We start from the raw sequence: 21,642 nt of genomic DNA on the forward strand, positions 1-21,642 counted from the left end.
TCCCCCACATGTGACCCCATTTTGGAAACTAGACCTCACGTGGAACTAATCTAGATGTGCAGTGACCACTTTAATCCCCCAAGTGCTTCACAGAAGTTTATAACGGAAAGCCGTGAAAATAAAAAATCATTTTTCTCTCCTCAAAAATTATTTTTTAGCCCGAAATTTTTTTTTCACAAGAGTAACAGGAGAAATTGGACCCCAATGGTTGTTGCCCAGTTTGTCCTGAGTAAGCTGGTACCCCATATGTGGGGGTAAACCACTGTTTGGGCACATGTCGGGGCTCGGAAGGGAAGTAGTGACGTTTTGAAATGCAGATTTTGATGGAATGGTCTGCGAGCGTCATGTTACGTTTGCAGAGCCCCTGATGTGCCTAAACAGTAGAAACCCCCCACAACTGACCCCATTTTGGAAACTAGACCCCCCAAGGAACTTATCTATATATGTGGTGAGCACTTTGAGCCCCAAGTGCTTCACAGAAGTTTACAACGCAGAGCAGTGAAAATAAAAAATCATTTTTCTTTCCTCAAAAGTGATGTTTTAGCAAGCAATTGTTTATTTTTGCAAGGGTAACAGGAGAAATTGGACCCCAATAGTTGTTGCCCAGTTTGTCCTGAGTAAGCTGGTACCCCATATGTGGGGGTAAACCACTGTTTGGGCACATGTCGGGGCTCGGAAGGGAAGTAGTGACGTTTTGAAATGCAGACTTTGATGGAATGCTCTGCGTGCATCATGTTACGTTTGCAGAGCCCCTGATGTGCCTAAACAGTAGAAACCCCCACATGTGACCCCATTTTGGAAAACAGACCCCCCAAGGAACTGACCTAGATATGTGGTGAGCACTTTGAACCCCCAAGTGCTTCACAGAAGTTTACAACGCCGAGCCGTGAAAATAAACAATCATTTTTCTTTCCTCAAAAATGATGTTTTAGCAAGCAATTTTTTATTTTTGCAAGGGTAACAGGAGAAATTGGACCCCAATAATTGTTGCCCAGTTTGTCTATTTTGAGTATGCTGGTACCCCATATGTGGGGGTAAACCACTGGGCGCACGTCGGGGCTCGGAAGCGAGGGAGCACCATTTGACTTTTTGAACGCAAGATTGGCTGGAATCAATGGTGGTGCCATGTTGTGTTTGGAGACCCCTGGTGTGCCTAACCCTAATCCCAACTCTAGCCTTAACCCTAATCACAACCCTAACCCCAACACACCCCTAACCACAACCCTAACCCCAACACACCCCTTAACCCTAATCCCAACCCTAACCCAACCCAAACCACAACCCTAACCCCAACACACCCCTAACCCTAATCCCAACCCTAACCATAACCCTAACCCCTAACACACCCCTAACCCTAACCAAAACCCTAACCACAAGCCTAATCTTAACCCTATTTCCAACCCTAGCCCAAATTCCAACCCTAACTCTAATTCCAACCCTAGCCCTAAGGCTATGTGCCCACGTTGCGGATTCGTGTGAGATTTTTCAGCACCATTTTTGAAAAATCCGTTAAAAAAAAGTCACTGCGTTTTACCTGCGGATTTACCATGGATTTCCAGTGATTTTTGTGCAGATTTCTCCTGCGGATTCCTATTGAGGAACAGGTGTAAAATACTGCAGAATCCGCACAAAGAATTGACATGCTGCGGAAAATACAATGCAGCGTTTCTGCGCGGTATTTTCCGCACCATGGGCACAGCGAATTTGGTTTTCCATAGGTTTACATGGTACTGTAAACCTGATGGAAAACTGCTACAAATCCGCAGCGGCCAATCCACTGCGGATCCGCACCGTGTGCACATAGCCTAATTCTAAGGGTATGTGCACACGCTGCGGAAAATGCTGCGGATCAGCAGCAATTCCACAGCTGCGGGTCCGCAGCAGTTTCCCATGAGTTTACAGTTCAATTTAAACCTATGGGAAACAAAAAACGCTGTGCACATGCTGTGGAAAAAACTGTGCGTAAACGCATTGGTTTACATTCCACAGCATAGATTCTTTCTGCGGATTCCGCAGCAGTTTTACAGTTGCTCCTATAGAAAACCGCAGTTGTAAAACCGCAGTGAAATCCGCAGAAAAACCACGGTAAATCCGCAGCAGTTTTGCACTGCGGAAAAATCCGCAGAGGACCAGAATACGTGTGCACATAGCCTTACCCTAACCCTAGCCCTAACCCTAACCCTAGCCCTAACCCTAACCCTAGCCCTAACCCTAGCCCTAACCCTAACCCTAGCCCTAACCCTAACCCTAGTTCTAACCCTAGTTCTAACCCTAACCCTAGTGGAAAAATAAAAGTAAATATATTTTCTTTATTTTATTATTGTCCCTACCTATGGGGGTGATAAAGGGGGGGTTCATTTACTATTTTTTTTATTTTGATCACTGTGATAGGTTTTATCACAGTGATCAAAATGTACATGGAATGGCAGATTCGGCGGGCGCACTGCACATGCGCCCGCCATTTTGGAAGATTGCGGCGCCCATGGATCAGACGGACGGACACTGGGAGAATCGGTAAGTATGAGGGGGGGATCGGAGCACAGGGGGGTATCGGAGCACGGGGGGTGGGATCGGAGCACGGGGGAGCAGATAGGAGGACAGGGGAGCGGACAGGAGGACGGAGGGGAGCGGACCACAGAACGGAGGATGGTGGAGGAGATTGGTGGCGGGGGGCAGATTAGGTTTTCCAGCCATGGCCGATGATATTGCAGCATCGGCCATGGCTGGATTATAATATTTCACCACTTTTCATAGGTGAAATATTACAAATTGCTCTGATTGGCCGTTGCACTTTCAACAGCCAATCAGAGCGATCGTAGCCACGTGGGGGCAAAGCCACCCCCCCTGGGCTAAAGTACCACTCCCCCTGTCCCTGCAGATCAGGTGAAATTGGAGTTAACCCTTTCACCCGATCTGCAGGGACGCGATCCCTCCATGATGCCACATAGGCGTCACAGGTCGGATTGGCACCGACTTTCATGATGCCTACATGGCGTCACAGGTCGGGAAGGGGTTAAAATAATTTTTTAAGCTGCTGTTATAAAGTAGTCTAATTTACTGAGATAATGACTTTTGGGTTTTCATTGGCTGTAAGCCATAATCATCAACATTAACATAAATAAACACTTGAAATAGATCACTGTTTGTAATGGCTCTAGATAACATTTGAGTTTCAACTTTTGCATTGAAGAACTGAAATTAGCTTTTTGATGATATTCTAATTTTGTGAGAAGGACCTGTAAGCAATATAAACCTCACAACAATAAACTTTATAATGTCAATACAATTTGTTATATCTCTTACATTTTACACACAAACATGCAATAAAGATTTTTATCATTTTTTATGAAGTTTAGTTATTTTATGCACTACTTCACATCAGATTGCAATCTCATTTCAATACAGTGAGTTGAGAAAGTATTCACCCCCCTTGGCTTTTTACCTATTTTGTTACATTACAACCTTTGTTTAAATATTTTCGCAATCAGAGTGTGATGCGTCACCTCTAAATAGTCTAAGTTAATGAAGTGAAGTGAAAAAATATAGCAATATATTAAAAATATGGAATCAAATAGCTAAAAATTGGCATGTCCAGATATATTCACCCCTTTTGCAATGCAGCCTCTAAAAACTTATGGAGCAAACAATTACCTTCCTAAGTCACATGCTTAGTGAAAGGAACTCCACCTGTTTGCAATCTAAGCGTCACATGGTCTTTCAGTATATACACACCTTTTCTGAAATGCCACAAAGGCTGCAACACTATTTAGCAAGAGGCACCTGTAACCAAACAACACCATGAACACCAAGGGGATCTGCAAACAAGTTAAGGACAAAGTTTTTGAGACAAACAAGACAGGGTTGGGTTTAAAAAACACCCCAATCTCTAATGATCCCCCAGATCACCATCAAATCCATGATCATCAAATGAAAAGAACATGGTACCACAACACACCTTCCAAGAAAGGGCCGCTCACCAAAACTCTCAGCATGGGCAAGGAAGAAACTAATCAGAGAGGCAGCACAGAGACCAAAACTAACCATGAAGGAGCTTCAGAGTTCCCAGGCAGAGACTGGAGAATCTGTCCATAAGACCACAATAAGCCGTACACTCCATAGAGGTGGCCTTTATAGAAGAGTGGGGAGAAAAAAGTTTTTACTTGCTAACAAAAATTGTAAGGTTCATTTTGAGTTTGCCAAAAGACATGTGGGGGACTCCCCAAATATATGGAGGAAGTTGCTGTGGTCAGATGAAACCAAAATTTAACTTTTTCAATTCCAGTCAATTTTGCATTGAAAAGTCAAATGGCGCTCCTTCCCTTCCGGGCTCTACCATGTGCCCAAACAGTGGTTTACCCCCGCATAAGTGGTATTTGAGTACTCAGGACAAATTGGACAACTACTTTTGGGGTCCAATTTCTCCTGTTACCCTGGGTAAAATAAAACAAATTGGAGCTGAAGTAAATTTTTTGTGAAAAAAAGTAAAATGTTCAATTTTCTTTAAACATTCCAAAAATTCCTGTGAAACACCTGAAGGGTTAATAAACTTTTTGAATATGGTTTTGAGCACCTTGAGGGGTGCAGTTTTTAGAATAGTGTCACACTTGGGTATTTTCTATCATATAGACCCGTCAAAGTGACTTCAAATGTTATGTGGTCCCTAAAAAATGGTGTTGTAAAAATGAGAAATTGCTGGTCAACTTTTATCCCTTATAACTCACCAAGTAAAAAAAAAAATATTTTGGTTCCAAAATTGTGCTGATGTAAAGTAGACATGTTTGAAATGTTACTTATTAAGTATTTTGTGTGACATATCTCTGTGATTTAAGGGCATAAAAATTAAAAGTTGGAAAATTGCTACATTTTCAAAATTTTTGCCAAATTTCATTTTTTTCACAAGTAAATGCAGGTAATATCAAAGAAATTTTACCACTATCATGAAGTACAATATGTCATGAGAAAAAATTGTCATAATCATCAGGATCCGTTAAAGCGTTCCAGAGTTAGTTGTCAGAATTGTAAAAATTGGCCGTCATTAACGTGCAGGCCACCCTTGGGGGTTAAGGGGTTAATTGTCTCAGCTGTTCTGTGTTGGCCTCTCCCCTCTGGTAAATATGCTTGATATTTGTCACTTGGGAGTTGCCATTTATAGTTTTTCCACCTGGTTTGGAGTTGAAGAAATGATTCAGTGTTTGGAGTAGGCGGTTGGAGAGTTTTTCAGGAGATTTCTGCTGGGAGTTAGTTTGTGTGTTTATCCTCATCACCTCCCATTTGGTTAGTGCCTCTTTTTCCTCCCCTATTGCCCACTCTGTTGTTTTGTGAGTGCATTTGAATGATTTTTTTTTATCCCTGTCTGCTTAGTTTTGTCTGTCTGTCTAGTGTTTTCAAATACACTTTGGCATCAAACCTCCATGGGAGGGGGAGTGAACAGATAAGGGTCAAGATGGGAGCATAGCAAGGTACAAGACCCTGGCATTTCCACCATCCGGGGTAATCCGGGGAATAGATATAGCCTAGGCTGACCCTAGTTTGAGGGCTTGGGTAGTGCATATAGTCCATAGTCACTAAGTGACAAGCGGTTTTGCCTTAAGGAATGAGTGGCAGGATATGGAAAACTCATTAAAACATCCAAAGCGACTTACAGCTGTAATTGCCACAAAAGGAGGCCCTACATAGTACTGAATTTAGGGGAGTGAAAAGCTAAGCACAAGTTCACAGTTGTATGCATGTTCTTTAGGCCGGGATCACACACAGCGAGATACGGCCGAGTCTCGCAGGTTAAAACCAAGCTCTGGCACCAGCACTCCGGAGCGGAGCGTGCGGCCGCATAGCAATACATGGAGCTGCACGCTCCGCTCCGGAGTGCCGGTGCCAGAGCTTGTTTTTAACCTACGAGACTCGGCCGTATCTCGCTGTAGTGTGACTCCGGCCTTAAAGGGAACCTGTCAGCAGGGTTGTGCATAGTAACCTACAGATAGTGTCTGGTCGGCGCCGTTATACTGAGTAAAATGATACCTTGGTTGATGAAATCCATCTTGTGGCTGTTTGTTTATCTTTATTTTCAGCTTTGTGTTAATGAGATTCTTGTGCCCTAAGGCGGGGCTGCTGTATGTGGTGCTCTGACTAGATATTTATAATGCAGACTGCTGACAGGTCACTGATCCCTCACTGACCTGCCCCCTAGTCTGCATAATGAATACCATCACAAACATAATTAAAAAAAGGCTACTGCAGGCAGGTGCCAGCCATGAGACCTGTGCTGCAGCATAATCACATGGTTACTGTGCACGTAATAATCCCTTTCGCAGATTTACATGGGCGAAGGAAAAAAAACGAATTTTGAAAATGGCCTGCGCAGTAGCAGCTATCGGTTTGTATAGAGTTCCGATAGCTGCTGTTGTGCAGGCGCCGGTGGTACCATCTTGCTTTAGATGAAACAAAATGTCCTCCACCAAGATGGCGCCACCGGCACCTGCGCAGTAGCAGCTCTCGGAGATCGCCAACAGCTGCTATTGATTATTAAGTGCACAGTAACCATGCGATTATGCTGTAGCGACCCTGCTGACAGGTTCCCTTTAAATGAACTGAGGAAAATCATAAAAAATAGTGAAATTCCAGGTAGTGAGGTAGCAAACCACAAAAAAATGCCAAGGGGGTGAATACTTTCACAAGCCACTGTATGTCCTATGCACCAGGATAGATAAAACCAATTTTTCCTAACATCAAAATCAAAATTAGAATACATGTATAGATTGAATTATATATTCTAATCACTGGCAGGGAATGGAGAAAAAAAGGCTAGCACTGTAAATTTCAATACAAAGGAAATATATATACAACAAAAATAAAAACTATTTTTAGATTTATTAAAAAAAATATATGGTGAACTTGACACATAACTAAATGCAGACACGTGGAAAATGAAAAAGTGATCCAGTGGTAGGCGGAGCTAGGCTAAAAAAATAACCTTTATTCCATATTGGTTAAAACAGTTGAAAAGTCATAATGTCGGGCACTGTACACCATGGGAACAGATCAATGCGTTTTGACGTAAGTCTTCCTTAAATGCAGACACATGCCAGAAGTAACTAACTGACTTTTTTTTTTTTTACTATAAATCATTACCTTTTTCCATATTAAAAAGTACTTGTCTTGCAAGTGTAACTTTCATGATAGACTCTCCATGGCCAGTTGAAGACACTGCCCCAATAAAATTGTCTGCATATGCTCCAGATCCTAGAAAATATAGACATAAATACATAGACGCACAAAAAATAATGTATGTATATATACAGTACAGACCAAAAGTTTGGACACACCTCATTTAAAGATTTTTCTGTATTTTCATGAATATGAAAATTGTACATTCACTCTGAAGGCATCAAAACTATGAATTAACACATGTGGAATTATATACTTAACAAAAAAGTGTGAAACAACTGAAATTATGTCTTATATTCTAGGTTCTTCAAAGTAGCCACCTTTGCTTTGATGACTGCTTTGCACACTCTTGGCATTCTCTTCATGAGCTTCAAGAAGTAGTCACCGGGAATGGTTTTCACTTCACAGGTGTGCCCTGTCAGGTTTAATAAGTAGGATTTCTTGCCTTATAAATGGGGTTGGGACCATCAGTTGTGTTGTGCAGAAGTCTGGTGAATACACAGCTGATAGTCCTACTGACTAGACTGTTAGAATTTGTATTATGGCAAGAAAAAAGCAGCTAAGTAAAGGAAAACGAGTGGCCATCATTACTTTAACCCTTTAAGCCCCAAGGGTGGTTTGCATGTTAACGACCGGGCCAATTTTTACCATTCTGACCACTGTGTGAGGTTATAACTCTGGAACGCTTCAACGGATCTTGGTGATTCTGAGATAGTGGTAAAACTTCTTTGATATAACCTGCGTTTATTTGTGAAAAAAACGGAAATTTGGCAAAAATTTAGAAAATTTCGCAATTTTCCCACTTTTAATTTTTATGCCCTTAAATCACAGAGATATGTCACCCAAACTACTTAATAAGTAACATTTCCCACAAGTCTACTTTACATCAGAACAATTTTGGAAGCAAACATTTTTTTTTAGGAAGTTATAAGGGTTAAAAATTTGACCAACAATTTCTCATTTTTACAACAAAATTTACAAAACCATTTTTTTTAGGGACCACCTCACATTTAAAGTCACTTTGAGGGGTCTGTATAGCAAAAAGTACCCAAAAGTGACACCATTCTAAAAACTAAACTCCTCAAGCTGATCAAAACCACATTCAAGAAGTTTATTAACCCTTCAGGTGCGTCACGAGAGCTAAAGCAATGTTGAAGAAAAAATGAAAATTTAACTTTTTAGTCATGAAAACGATCTTTTAGCAACAATTTTTTTATTTTCCCAAAGGTAACAGGAGAAATTGGACTGCATAAGTTGTTGTCCAATTTGTCCTGAGTATTCTGATACCACATATGTGGGGGGGAACCACTGTTTGATTTTTTCAACCTAAAATTGGCTGGAATTGCGATCGGACTCCATGTTACATTTGACGAGCCCCTGATGTGGCTTAACAGTGGAAACCCCCCACAAGTGACCCCATTTTGGAAACTAGACCCCCTAAGGAACTTATCTACATGTGTGATGAACACTTTGAACCCCCAGGGGCTTCACAGAAGTTTATAACGCCCGGGCATGAAAATAAAAAATCATATTTTCTCCACAAACATGATCGTTTAGTCCCCAATTTTTTATTTTCCCAAAGGTAACAGGAGAAATTGGACTGCAAAAGTTGTTGTCCAATTTGTCCTTAGTATGCTGATACCCCATATGTGGGGGGAACTGTTGAGGAGAGCCAGAAGATCAAATACTTAATTAACCTCATGATATAAGAGATTGAGAGAAGCAACCCATAATGTGTATTGTTTAACCTTACATAAGTTTTCTCAGATCAAAGTGAGACACTAAAGATGGCTGCCATTTCCTGTATCAGCATACCATGTGCTGATATCCAAGATGATGCCCACCCTGATGACCTCATGGATCCACCCACAGTGATGCCCACCCTGATGACATCATGGACCAACCCACCCTGATGACCTCATGGATCCGCCCATGGACTTGCTCATTGCCCAATCCACTAACCAATGGAGTACATCTGATCACTCCCATTTTAGAGCTAACCGAGCCCCCTTACAGGAGATATATAAACTTGTGTTCTGACTGAATAAAGCCCCTTGGAGCTGAGCCATAGATTGATCAAGGAGAGTTTACATCTGACTGTGTGTTGTCATATGTTTATTTCTTTGGTGCGCACCTGATCAATATCCATTATGCCAGGAGTAGGCAACTGGAATTGAACATTTTATTAATTGTTCAACCTAACATATTTGGCGCCCAACGTGGGGAGCCAAATATGTTAGGTTGAACAATTAATAAAATGTTTAATTCGAGTTGCCTACTCGTGGCCTAATGGATATTGATCAGGTGCGCACCAAAGAAATAAACATATGACAACACACAGTCAGATGTAGACTCTCCTTGATCAATCTATGGCTCAGCTCCAAGGGGCTTTATTCAGTCAGAACACAAGTTTATATATCCCCTGTAAGGGGGCTCAGTTAGCTCTAAAATGGGAGTGATCAGATGTATTCCATTGGTTAGTGGGTTGGGCAATGAGCAAGTCCATGGGCGGATCCATGAGGTCATCAGGGTGGGTTGGTCCATGAGGTCAACAGGGTGGGCGTCACTGTGGATGGATCCATGAGGTCATCAGGGTGGGCGTCATCTTGGATATCAGCACATGGTATGCTGATACAGGAAATGGCAGCCATCTTTAGTGTCTCACTTTGATCTGAGAAAACTTATGTAAGGTTAAACAATGCACGTTATGGGTTGCTTCTCTCAATCTCTTATATCTTGAGGTTAATTAAGTATTTGATCTTCTGGCTCTCCTCAACAGAACCATTGTTTGGGTGCACGGCATGGCTCAAAAGGGAAGGAGCACCATTTGATTTTTTCAACCTAAAATTGGCTGGAATTGCGATCGGATGCCATGTTGCGTTTGACGAGCCCCTGATGTGCCTAAACAGTGGAAACCCCCACAAGTGACCCCATTTTTGAAACTAGACCCCCTAAGGAACTTACCTAGATGTGTCATGAGCACTTTTAACCCCCAGGGGCTTCAAAGAAGTTTGCATGAAAATAAAAAATTAATCATATTTTTTCCACAAACATGATCGTTTAGTCCCCAATTTTTTATTTTCCCAAAGGTAACAGGAGAAATTGGACTGAAAAAGTTGTTGTCCAATTTGTCCTGAGTACGCTGATGCCCCATATGTGGGGGGAAGCACTGTTTGGTCGCATAGCAGGGCTCGGAAGGGAAGGAGCGCCGTTTTTATTTTTTTCAACCTAAAATTGTCTGGAATTGCGATCAGAAGCCATGTTGCATTTGATGAGCCCCTGATGTGCCTAAATAGTGGAAACCCCCCACAAGTGACCCCATTTTGGTAACTAGACCCTCTAAGGAACTTATCTAGATGTGTGATGAGCACTTTGAACCCCCAGGGGCTTCAGAGAAGATTATAACACCCGGGCGTGAAAATAAAAAATCATATTTTTTCCACAAACCTGATCGTTTAGTTCCCAATTTTTTATTTTCCCAAAGGTAACAGGAGAAATTGGACAGCAAAAGTTGTCCAATTTGTCCTGAGTATGCTGATACCCCATATGTGGGTGGAACCACTGTTTGGTCGCATGGCAGGGCTCGGAAGGGAAGGAGCGGCGTTTGATTTTTTCTACCTAAAATTGTCTGGAATTGCGATCGGACGCCATGTTGCATTTGACGAGCCCCTGATGTGCCTAAACAGTGGAAACCCCCATAAGTGACCCCAATTTGGAAACTAAACCCCCTAAGGAACTTGTGTAGATGTGTGGTGAGAACTTTAAACCCCCAAGTGTTTCACTAAAGTTTATAATGCCCGGATGTGAAAATAAAAAATCCTATTTTTTGCCCACAAAAATGATCTTTTAGTCCCCAATTTTTTAATTTCCCAAGGGTAACAGGAGTAATTGGACCACAAAAGTTGTTGTACAATTTGTCCTGAGTACGCTGGTACCCCATATGTGGGAAAAAACTGTTTGGGCACACGTTGGGGCTCGAAAGGGAAGTACTGATGTTTTGGAATGCAGACTTTGATGGAATCGTCTGCGGGCGTCATGTTCCGTTTGCAGAGCCCCTGATGTGCCTAAACAGGAAAAAAACCCACAAGTGACAACATTTTGGAAAGTAGACCCCCAAAGAACTTACGTAGATGTGACTCCTTTGGAATTAATCTGTTTCCTGTAAATTAGTAGTGCATGGAGGTGTGGTACAATGTAAAGCAATCCTTCATACACAGGCCAGGTTTTTCGGGGCAGGTGTCGCATTGATTGATGGTGTCCTTGCATATTCCTCTTTTGTAGCACAATCGGCACTTTTTTTGCGGCTTACCTTTTCTTCCAGTTGGCGGGACCACCCCAGGAAAATGCTGACCTGGTACGATACGTGCACCTTCAGTTCCAGAAGTACTGGGGCCCGCTCCTTCCCTCGTGCCAAACATCAGGGCCTTAACCACTACTTCCTGGAAATGAAGGTACGATGTATCGGTGTTGCGTGCACATCGTGACAGCAGGAAAGCGTTGAGCATTACCATTTGTACAATGTGCACGGACAGCTTTTTGTACCACACCCTGTCCTTTCTCAAAGCACTGTATGGTTGGAGGAGTTGATCAGAGAGATCAACACCCCCATGTTTTTGTTGTACCCCAGTACACAGGTCGGTTTGCTGACCTCTGTAGAGATACCCTTACAGTGCTGAGGGCGCTGCCATCACATGTATGGTGGTCAATAGAAGGACATCCCTTTTGTCCTTGTACTTGACCACCAGTAGGTGGTCGCTACATTGGGCTTTGCTCTCACCTTTTCTGAGAGTCTGCCCAAGTAGCATCTTCGAGAGGCCTCTCTGATTTTTGCGGACAGTACCGCAGGCTGCAGTACCTCACGCAGAGAGAGATTTGTAGAGTGGGATGCTGGTGTAAAAGTTATCGGTACAGAGGTGATAACCTTTATCCAGCAGTGGGTGCACCAAATCCCACAAAATTTTCCCACTCACTCCCAGGATAGAAGGACACTCAGGCGGTTCAACCCTGGTGTCCTTCCCTTCGTACACTCTAAAGCTGTAGGTGTACCCTGAGGTACTCTCACACAGCTTGTAGAGTTTTATTCCGTACCTGGCCCTCTTGCTGGGCAGGTATTGACGGAATCTGAGCCACCCCTTAAAATGAATTAAGGACTCATCCACGCAGATGTCTTTTTGAGGCACGTACACTTCAGAAAACTTTTTGTTGAAGTGTTCGATGACCAGCCGAACTTTGAACAGACAGTCAAAGTTGGGGTCATCTCGTGTGGGACACCGTGCATTATCGTTACAATGCAGGAACTTATGGATGGCCTCAAAACGAGTCCGGATCATGACCATTCGGAACACTGGAGTGTTATATAAAATATCAACACTCCAATATTGCCAAAGTTCAGGCTTTTTCAGGATCACCATGTTGAGGACCAGGCCCCAAAACTGCATCATTTCAACTGCGTCTACAGGAGGCAAGTTAGAATATGATGAACCCGAGTTTTGGTCCAAAAATTGCCAAGCATACAAGTTAGTTTGCTCCACCATGAGGTTAACGAAAGCCCCAGAGAAAAAGACTTTGAAAAAGTCTAGTTCTGTGAGGCCGGTGGTGTCAAACTTGATTCCTGATTCTGCCACAAAATCAGAAATCAGTGGCTCGTGATTTTCGGGTGGCGAGGTCCTTATGGAGTCCGCAGTGGGGTGTGCTGGTTCGTCATTGGCAATGGTGGGCACTTCATCATCTTCATCAATGAGGCGCTGCCTCATATTCTGTCCTGCGGCGTTTGCGTGGCGGTTCTGCAGGGCCGGAGGAGGAAGATGAGAAGTGGGAAGAGGATGAGGCAGAATCGGAAAAATAAAGAAAAGTGGGATCCTCTCCCTCGCTATCAGTGTCGGAGGCAAGGAAAGAGTATGCCTCCTCCGCTGAATAGCGCTGTTGGGACGAGTGGGACTTTTTTTTGTAAGTATGGTGCTTGGGTGCACTTTATTGGTAACTATGTGTAAGTGTGGGTGGGATAGTGCTTGTTGCAAACTATTCTGAAAAGAAAAACCTAAAGGAAAAAAAAGCAAATAGGGAAAAAAATACCTGTGAAAGAAAAGTCTAAAACAGCAGGCCCTAGCTCTGATAAGCGAACCGCGTCACTTATCAAAGTTCGGTGGCTGCTGGGTGTGCGAACGGGGATGTGAAAAAAAAAATGGCAGGCACGAGAGCTCTGATAAGTGAACCGCGTCACTTATCAAAGTTGAACGGAGATGTGAAAAAAAAGAAAAGGAAGGAAGGAAGGCGCGGGTTAGACACGGCGGCTGGGTGAGCACACGGAGATGTGAAAAAAAAGAAAAGGAAGGCATGGGTTAGACGTGGCGGCCGGGTGAGCACACGGAGATGTGAAAAAAAAAAGGAAGGCACAGGTTAGACGCGGCGGCTGGGTGAGCGCATGGAGATGTGAAAAAAAAAGAAAAGGAAGGCACGGGTTAGACGTGGTGGCTGGGTGAGCACACGGAGATGTGAAAAAAAAGAAAAGGAAGGCACGGCTTAGACGCGGTGGCTGGGTGAGCCCACGGAGATGTGAAAAAAAAGAAAAGGAAGGCACGAGAGCTTTGATAAGTGAACCGTGTCACTTATCAAAGTTCGGCGGCTGCTGGGTGTGCGCATAGGTGTGGTGAAAAAAAAGGAAAACGGCAGGCACAAGCTCTGATAAGTGAACTGTGTCACTCATCAAAGTTTGGCGGCTGCGGGATGGGTGAACGGAATTGGGCAAAGGGAGCTGATGAAAGAAAAGCGAGCACCAGTGTTGATCATTGAACTGCATCACCAATCAATGCTCGGCGGCTGCTAAACGTGCGCACGGAGGTGGCGCAAAGAGGGATGCAGGGGGGTCAAAAAGAGGGGGAAGGGGGGATGGGGGGATTGAGGGGGTGAAGAGACATTGGGTAGGGGCTGATAACACTTACGTTTGTAGTCGCTCTTCTTTCTTCTTTCTTTCTTTTCTAATGCACTGATGCAGGGATTGTGGTGTTAAAGGCTTCTGTAGCACCACAAGGCCCAGCAAGACTAGATCTGGCTGTGTGACTGCTCTGCAAGAGTCCTCAGCTAGGGTGGGGACCCCTGCAGAGCGGTCAGACAGGTCACCTGCAGGTGACAGACAGGTCACAGAGCGGTCACACCACTGCTGTGAGCTGTCATTGGTGGGATCGAATTATAACATCGATCCCACCAATCCCTGCAGGCCCTGGTGACCCTGGCAACTGCCTAGGATCCCTCCGATCCTATGCAGGTCACAGCCAGGTCACCAGCAGGGCACACATCGGTCACAACGTGACCGACGCTGTGCCCTGTGATTGGAGCGATCGTCGATAGCATCGATCGCGACAATCAGCTCCTGCAGGCCCTGCTGGGCTTGCACTAGGCTCTGGCCTACGATCGGTGCTATTGCTATCGGTACTCGATCCTAGCCTGGGACCTCATTGTTTCAATTGGCTGAAACAATGAGAAACGCTGTGATTGGCTGTTCAGAAGTGAACAGACAATCACAGCGATCAAGAGACCTGGGGGGTGGAGCCAGGCCCTGGGATGCTGACGCCATCTTCCTCCAGGTAAGATGACGCTGGAAATTTAATGCGATCACCGCGATTTAAGTTGCGATGTCGCATTAAACAGTATGACGTACTATCCCGTCACTGGGAATTAAGTCCCAGGTCACCTTGATGGGATAGTACCTCATATGGGATTAAGGTGTTAAGAAATGAAGGTCGGTCAGTCCGAAAAATTGGGAAAACTTTGAAAGTATACATATACACTAGTAGCGTAACAATAAACAATTATTATTATAAATAATAATAAACAATAAAAAAAATATTACATCAATTTTTCTATACAGTGGCTTGCAAAAGTATTCACCCACTTGGCTTTTTACCTATTTTCTTTACATTTACAACCTGTGTTTAAATATTTTTGTAATCCAATTAGTGTGTGATGCGTCAGCACTAAATATTCTATGTTGGTAAAGTGAGAAAAATATAGTCATAAATTAAATTTATGGGATCAAATAACAAAAAATTGGCATGTGCAAATGAATTCACCTTTTTTGAGATGAAGCCCCTAAAAATTTCCGGTGCAATTACCTTCATAAGTCCTGTGCTTAGTGAAAGGAAGTCCACATGTGAGCAAACTAAGTGTCACATGGTCTGTCTTTACGTACACATATTTTTTGAAAGACCACAGAGGCTGCAACACCATTAAGCAAGAGGCAATAGTAACCAAACAACACCATGAAGACCAAGGAGATCTCCAAACAAGTTAGGGACAAAGTTGTTGAGAAGTACAAGTCAATCTTTGGTGATACCTCGGAGCACCATCAAATCCATTATCATCAAATGGAAAGAAAATGGAACCACAACAAACCTTCCAAGAAAGGGCCACCCACCAAAACTCTCAGCCCTGAAGGAGCTGCAGAGTTCCCAAGCAGAGACTGGAGTATCTGTCCATACAACCACAATAAATTGTACACTCCATTGAGATTGTCTTTAAGGAAAAGTGGGCAGCAAAACACCTTTACTTTAAAATAAAGACTTATAAACCCTTGTTTTGAGTTTGCCCAAAGACATGTGAGAGGCTCCCTGAATGTATGGAGGAAGTTGCTGCGGTCCGATGAGACCAAAATTGAATATTTTGGCCACCAACATATGTCTGACATCAAACTAATGCAGCTCATCAACCTGAAGAACACCATATCATGATGCCGCCACCACCATGTTTCACTATAGGGATGTTTTTCACCAGAAGGGAAAGTGAAAATGGTCCTAGTCGAGGGTAAGGGTAAGTTCACACAGGACGTTTTTGCTGCGTATTTTTGCTGAGTTTTTTTATGCTAATTTTCAGCTGCTTTTTACAGTACCAGCAAAGCCTATGAGATTTCAGAAATCACATGCACAAACATTGTTTTTTTGATTAATCAGTATTTTGTGCTTTGCTGCGTTTTTTTGACATAGAGCATGTCACTTCTTTCAGAATTTTTGCTGCATTTTTTCACCCATTGACTTGAATGGGTGTTGAAAAAAATGCAGCAAAAATGCAGGTATCATTATTTGCTGCGTTTTTGCTGCTGAAAATCCAAGGACATTAGCATGGACAAAGAGAAAAAAAAACACACACAAAAAAAGCACCAAAAAACGCACCAAATACGCAACAAAAAACGCAACAAAAACACACCTAAACCTGCGTTTTTGACGCAGCTTCTTTCCTGCCAAGATGATCAGGTTTTGCTGCAGAAAAAAAAAGCAGCAAAAACGCCCTGTGCGAACTTACCCTAAGATGGGTGCTGCTAAATACAGAGATATATTTGATCTAAACCTGTTTTTTCTGTCAGTGATTTGATACTGAGACGGAGGTTCACCTTCTAACAATACAATGACCCAAAGCATTCTGCTAAAGCAACACTCTAGGGGTTTAAGGGACAATATGTAAATGTTTTAGAGAGGTCCAATCAACACTCTGACTTTAATCCAATTGAGAATCAGTGGTCAGACTTGAAGATTGATGTTCACCAGAGAAAACCATCTAAAGGTACCTTCACACTGACCAACTTAACAACGATATCGCTATCGATCCGTGACGTTGCAGCGTCCTGGATAGCGATATCGTTGTGTTTGACACGAAGCAGCATCTGGATCCTGCTGTGACATCGTTGGTCGGAGCAGAAAGTCCAGAACTTTATTTCGTCGCTGGATCTCCCACAGACATCGCTGAATCGGCGTGTGTGACGCTGAGGCCGCAGGGCCGCGCTTAGTAACCCGATGTTTACCCTGGTTACCAGTGTAAATGTAAAAAAAAACAAACACTACATACTTACATTCCGGTGTCTGTGGCATCCTCCGGCGTTCTGCTGTCCTGCACTGTGTCAGCGCCGGCCAGCCGTAAAGCAGAGCACAGCGGTGACATCACCGCTGTGCTTTACGGCCGGCACTGACACAGTGCAGGGAAGCGGACACCGGGGGATGCCACAGACACCGGAATGTAAGTATGTAGTGTTTGTTTTTTTACATTTACACTGGTAACCAGGGTAAACATCGGGTTACTAAGCGCGGCCCTGCGCTTAGTAACCCGATGTTTACCCTGGTTACCCGGGGATCGGCATCGTTGGTCGCTGGAGAGCTGTCTGTGTGACAGCTCTACAGCGACCACACAATGACGAAACAGCGACGCTGCAGCGATCGGCATCGTTGTCTTGATCGCTGCAGCGTCGCTAAATGTGACGGTACCTTAACTTGTAGGCCCTGGAGCAGTTTTGCCTTGAGGGACGGGCAAAAAGTCCAGTGGAATGATGTGGAAAGCTCATAAAAAACTTATGTAAACTTGCAGCTTTAATTGCCTTAAAAGTATTTGCTACAATGTACTGTCCTATTTGTTTTCTACTTCACAATAAAGCGAAAACCAAATGTTCACAGTTATAGGCATGTTCTTTACATGAACTGATGAAAATCCAGACAGTGAAATTCCCGGTTATGAGGTAGCACAACACAAAAATTGGCAATTGGATGTGAATACTGTCGCAAACCATTGTACACAGAATGAGGATAGTGTTTTAGCAACTATATGGAAAGTAGCTTATTGTTAATTTCCCAAAACACACAAATTAGATAAATGTGCTTACAATGAAAAGTTTACAAGCAAACAAATTGTCATGTAAATATATTTTATCATATTGGCATTCTATATCTTTAAAAGATTCAAAATAATGTTTCCCACTTCTTTGTCAGGCCATTATTGCTTAAGACTTTGTACACATAAAGCATTTCTTCAAGAAATTATTTTACAATCACATGTGAAAAAGAAACTACATGGTAGGACAGATATACTTTGTATATATTTGACAGTGAATCAGATTTTTTTAATGATTTCCAATTAAAAATGATTATGTTTTGTGTACTCATTTTAATGTGGGTCAACTGCTGGACTGAGGTAAGCAATATTAATAGTGCACATGGTAAGTGTGGGGCCAAGTTATGCTTCGCAAAGCAATATTATTTTCCATAGTTGTATTGTTTGTAAAAGACAGTGCGTAATCTGAAAGCCAAATTGTAATAAAAAGATGCAAAAAAAATTTACTAGCAGTTCTCTTCCCGATATACATTGGCATCTGTCGAGAGAACATATTATGAGGTTGCAGTAAGCAATGAAATATGAAACAAAGTATTTGTGGACACCATTTTTCTTTTGATTCACTTCCAAATCCTTTCTATTCTTGGCAGAGCTGACACGTTAGTCAAATCATTTTGGCAGTTATCAACTTTGTAAATATGGAGATTTAAATGAAGTATTTACAAGCTACTGGTGGTATAGTGCCAAATACCAGATCCTCATACAAATAGGCTGTCTCCCTTTAAAGAGAAACTAAAATGAAGCAATTTACAATGTTGAAAGAGTTTACAACTAGTGTTGAGCGATACCTTCCGATAAGCAAAGGTATCGGTATCGGATTGGATCGGCCGATATCCAAAAAATATCGGATATCGCCGATACCGATACCCGATACCAATGCATATCAATGGGACACAAAATATCGGAATGGTTCCCAGGGTCTGAAGGAGAGGAAACTCCTTCAGGCCCTGGGATCCATATTCATGTATAAAATAAAGAATAAAAATAAAAAATATTGATATACTCACCCCTCCGACGGCCCTGGCTCTCACCGGTCCAAGCGTCTGCCTCCGTTCCTAAGAATGCAGAGTGAAGGACCTTCGATGACGTCGCGGCTTGTGATTGGTCACGTGACCGCTCATGTGACCGCTCACGCGACCAATCACAAGCCGCGATGTCATCGAGGGTCCTTCACTCCCTGCATTCTTAGGAACGGAGGCACCGCTAAGAGCCAGGGGCCGTCCGAGGGTGAGTATATCAATATTTTTTATTTTTATTATTTATTTTTTACATGAATATGGATCCCAGGGCCTGAAGGAGAGTCTCCTCTCCTCCAGACCCTGGGAACCATACGCACCGCACACTTCCGATTCCGATTTCCGATATCGCAAAAATATCGGAACTCGGAATCGGAATTCCGATACAGCAAATATCGGCCGATACCCGATATTTGCAGTATCGGAATGCTCAACACTATTTACAACTAGTGATGATCATATAGTGAAATATTCGGATTTGGGAAAATCGGCCCGAATAATTTCTAAAATCCGTGTATTCATACAGAATAATGAATCTGTAGCCCCTACATCTCTGCTGGCAGTCCCTCTCTCCCTGCAGAGACACCAGCATACTCACTGCCAAGGCTCCCATCCTGCTCCTTCCGGGTCGTCTGCTGCCCGGGGTGCATGCACTCCCAGGAGGTCTCCAGGCATTATGCTTGGGGTGCGTGCACGCACACACACTTCTTCTTTCTTAAAGGGACCACGTGCATTCCCCTAAAGTGTCCTAAGCCAATAGCTACGTACTATTTAAAGCGCTTCCTCCAACATGGAGGTGCCTGGGCAATTTTGTGAGTTTATTCCTAATACTCTTGACAATTCTCAGGTCACAGTGTTTGCATTTAGTCTGCTGCACCCCGCAGTGCTCACCTCAACTGCAGCCGAACCAGTTGCACCCCCCAGTGTTCATCTCAATGGCAATCAAACTAGCCTCACCCACCAGTGCTCACCTCAATGGCAGGTGAGCAGCTGCTTCTGCCAGTGCTCACCTCAATGGCAGCCAAACCAGTTGCACCCGCCAATGCTCACCTCAACAGCAGCCAAGCCAGTTGCACCCGCCAGTGCTCACCTCAACAGCAGCCAAACCAGTTGCCCCCAACAGTCTTCACCTCATCGGAAGCCAAAACAGTTGCATCGGCAGCTGAGCCAGTCGCACCCGCCAGTGCTCACCTGAATGGTAGCCGTGTCAGCTGCACCCGCCTGAGCTCGTCTCTCCATCAGCCTGTCATGTCTGCACCTGCGGTTTCTGTCACCTTTTCTGCCTGTCTGCATCTGTTGGACATTTCCCAGGGAAATCCCAGTTACCCGTTCCTAGGGATCAGCTGACATCCACCCAAGGTCAGTCCTGGAGTAGCACCTGGACCACCTCCCTTGTCTCTCCTCGGATCTCTGTGTCATTAGCTGCTGCGTATCTGAGGTCAGATTGGGTGAGGCTCCTAGTCACGCCCCTCCAGATCCTTGGGCTTTGGCGCAGTGGTTCCACCACCCTGCCTGTTACAGAATCCAATGCAAGTCAACGGGAAAGCCAAATATTTTTCTGCTGGACCCAACAAACAGGTCTGGGAGAATAGGAAAAATCTGAAATTGACAGGAAAGAGATAAAACTAAATGTGAACTGCAAGGAGAAGATGCCTGCATGCCGTTCTGACTCGCATATAGTATCTGGGAATAATGTTGTCAGACTATTGCGCCTGTTTTATGGATTTTTAAAAAGGCCTACCAAACCAAAAATATATTTTTTTTAAATGGAAAAATGCTAACAGAAACATTTTTTCCTTCATAATTGCATGTATTTAACACTAAATAAAAATCCCCCCCCCAAAAAAAAATTTCCCATTTAGCATATCTTCACACGGAGGGTTTTGGCTTTAGTTTTTCCTTGCGTGCCTACATTTGGGAGTTCCCTCCTTCATGCCAAATAGTTAGAAAAATAGTGGAATACATATTCCACATCCCTTTACAATGCCATTTCAAACATACCCATTTGAATTTTGGGCTTTGCCCACCACCACCACCACCACCATGTCCACCGCCATGTCATTATGCGGCCCTTGCTTACAATTTGCAGAGTGCCAGCAGGTGCCATGAAACCTGAGTTTGGTAAGGGCCGTCAGATGGCCCTGTATCATACATTTGGGCTCTCACTCCTATATTTGGGAGGTCCCTCCTTCATGCCAAATAGTTAGCAAGATAGTTGAATACATATTCCCTATCCCTTTACGATGTCATTTCAAACGTGCCCATTTGATTTTTGGGCTTTGCCTGCCACAATCACCATGTCCACCACCATGTCATTATGCGACCCTGGCTTACACTTTGCAGAGTGCCAGCAGGTGCCGTGAAACGTGAATTTGGTAATGCCCTCAGGTGGCCCTGTATCATACATTTGGGTGAGCTGTCACTCCTCATTTAGGAAGTCCCTCATTGCAAATAGTTAGCAAGATATAGGAATTCATATTCCCTACGTTCTCCCTACTCTGTTTCCGGCTTATATAAATGATATGGATAGTGGTTGGAATGCAATGGTCTCTAATGGACATTTTACATATTTTGCTGTGTAACAAGATTGGATTTAATTTAGCTTTGTTTGACCTCAATCAAAAGATTATTTATTTCCCAGTAAGTAATGTTTGAGCTTTCAGTTATTAAAAACAAGATAATTGAATGCACAAACATTTTCTTCTGTTACTCTGACACTTCTAAATTATCAATTAAACTACTAATTGTTTTTGAGTCGGAAAGAGTATGTTTCAAATATTTAATCTTAGTTTGATTAACCACTGTTCAGGCTATTCGTTAC

At 43.3% G+C, this 21,642-nt stretch overlaps 1 protein-coding gene across 1 annotated transcript in view; it reads right to left on the reverse strand.

Annotated features, from left to right (window-relative positions):
* The window catches only part of LOC143809939 (isoaspartyl peptidase/L-asparaginase-like), a 131,977-nt gene that overhangs the window by 15,118 nt on the left and 95,217 nt on the right, over positions 1-21,642 (reverse strand). Inside the window, exon 6 of the mRNA XM_077292886.1 lies at positions 7,126-7,236. Coding sequence (XP_077149001.1) covers positions 7,126-7,236 — 111 coding nt within the window. The remainder of the gene's footprint in view (positions 1-7,125; positions 7,237-21,642) is intronic.

Source organism: Ranitomeya variabilis, chromosome 2, assembly GCF_051348905.1.
Source record: "Ranitomeya variabilis isolate aRanVar5 chromosome 2, aRanVar5.hap1, whole genome shotgun sequence".
NCBI classification, from domain to species: domain Eukaryota; kingdom Metazoa; phylum Chordata; class Amphibia; order Anura; family Dendrobatidae; genus Ranitomeya; species Ranitomeya variabilis.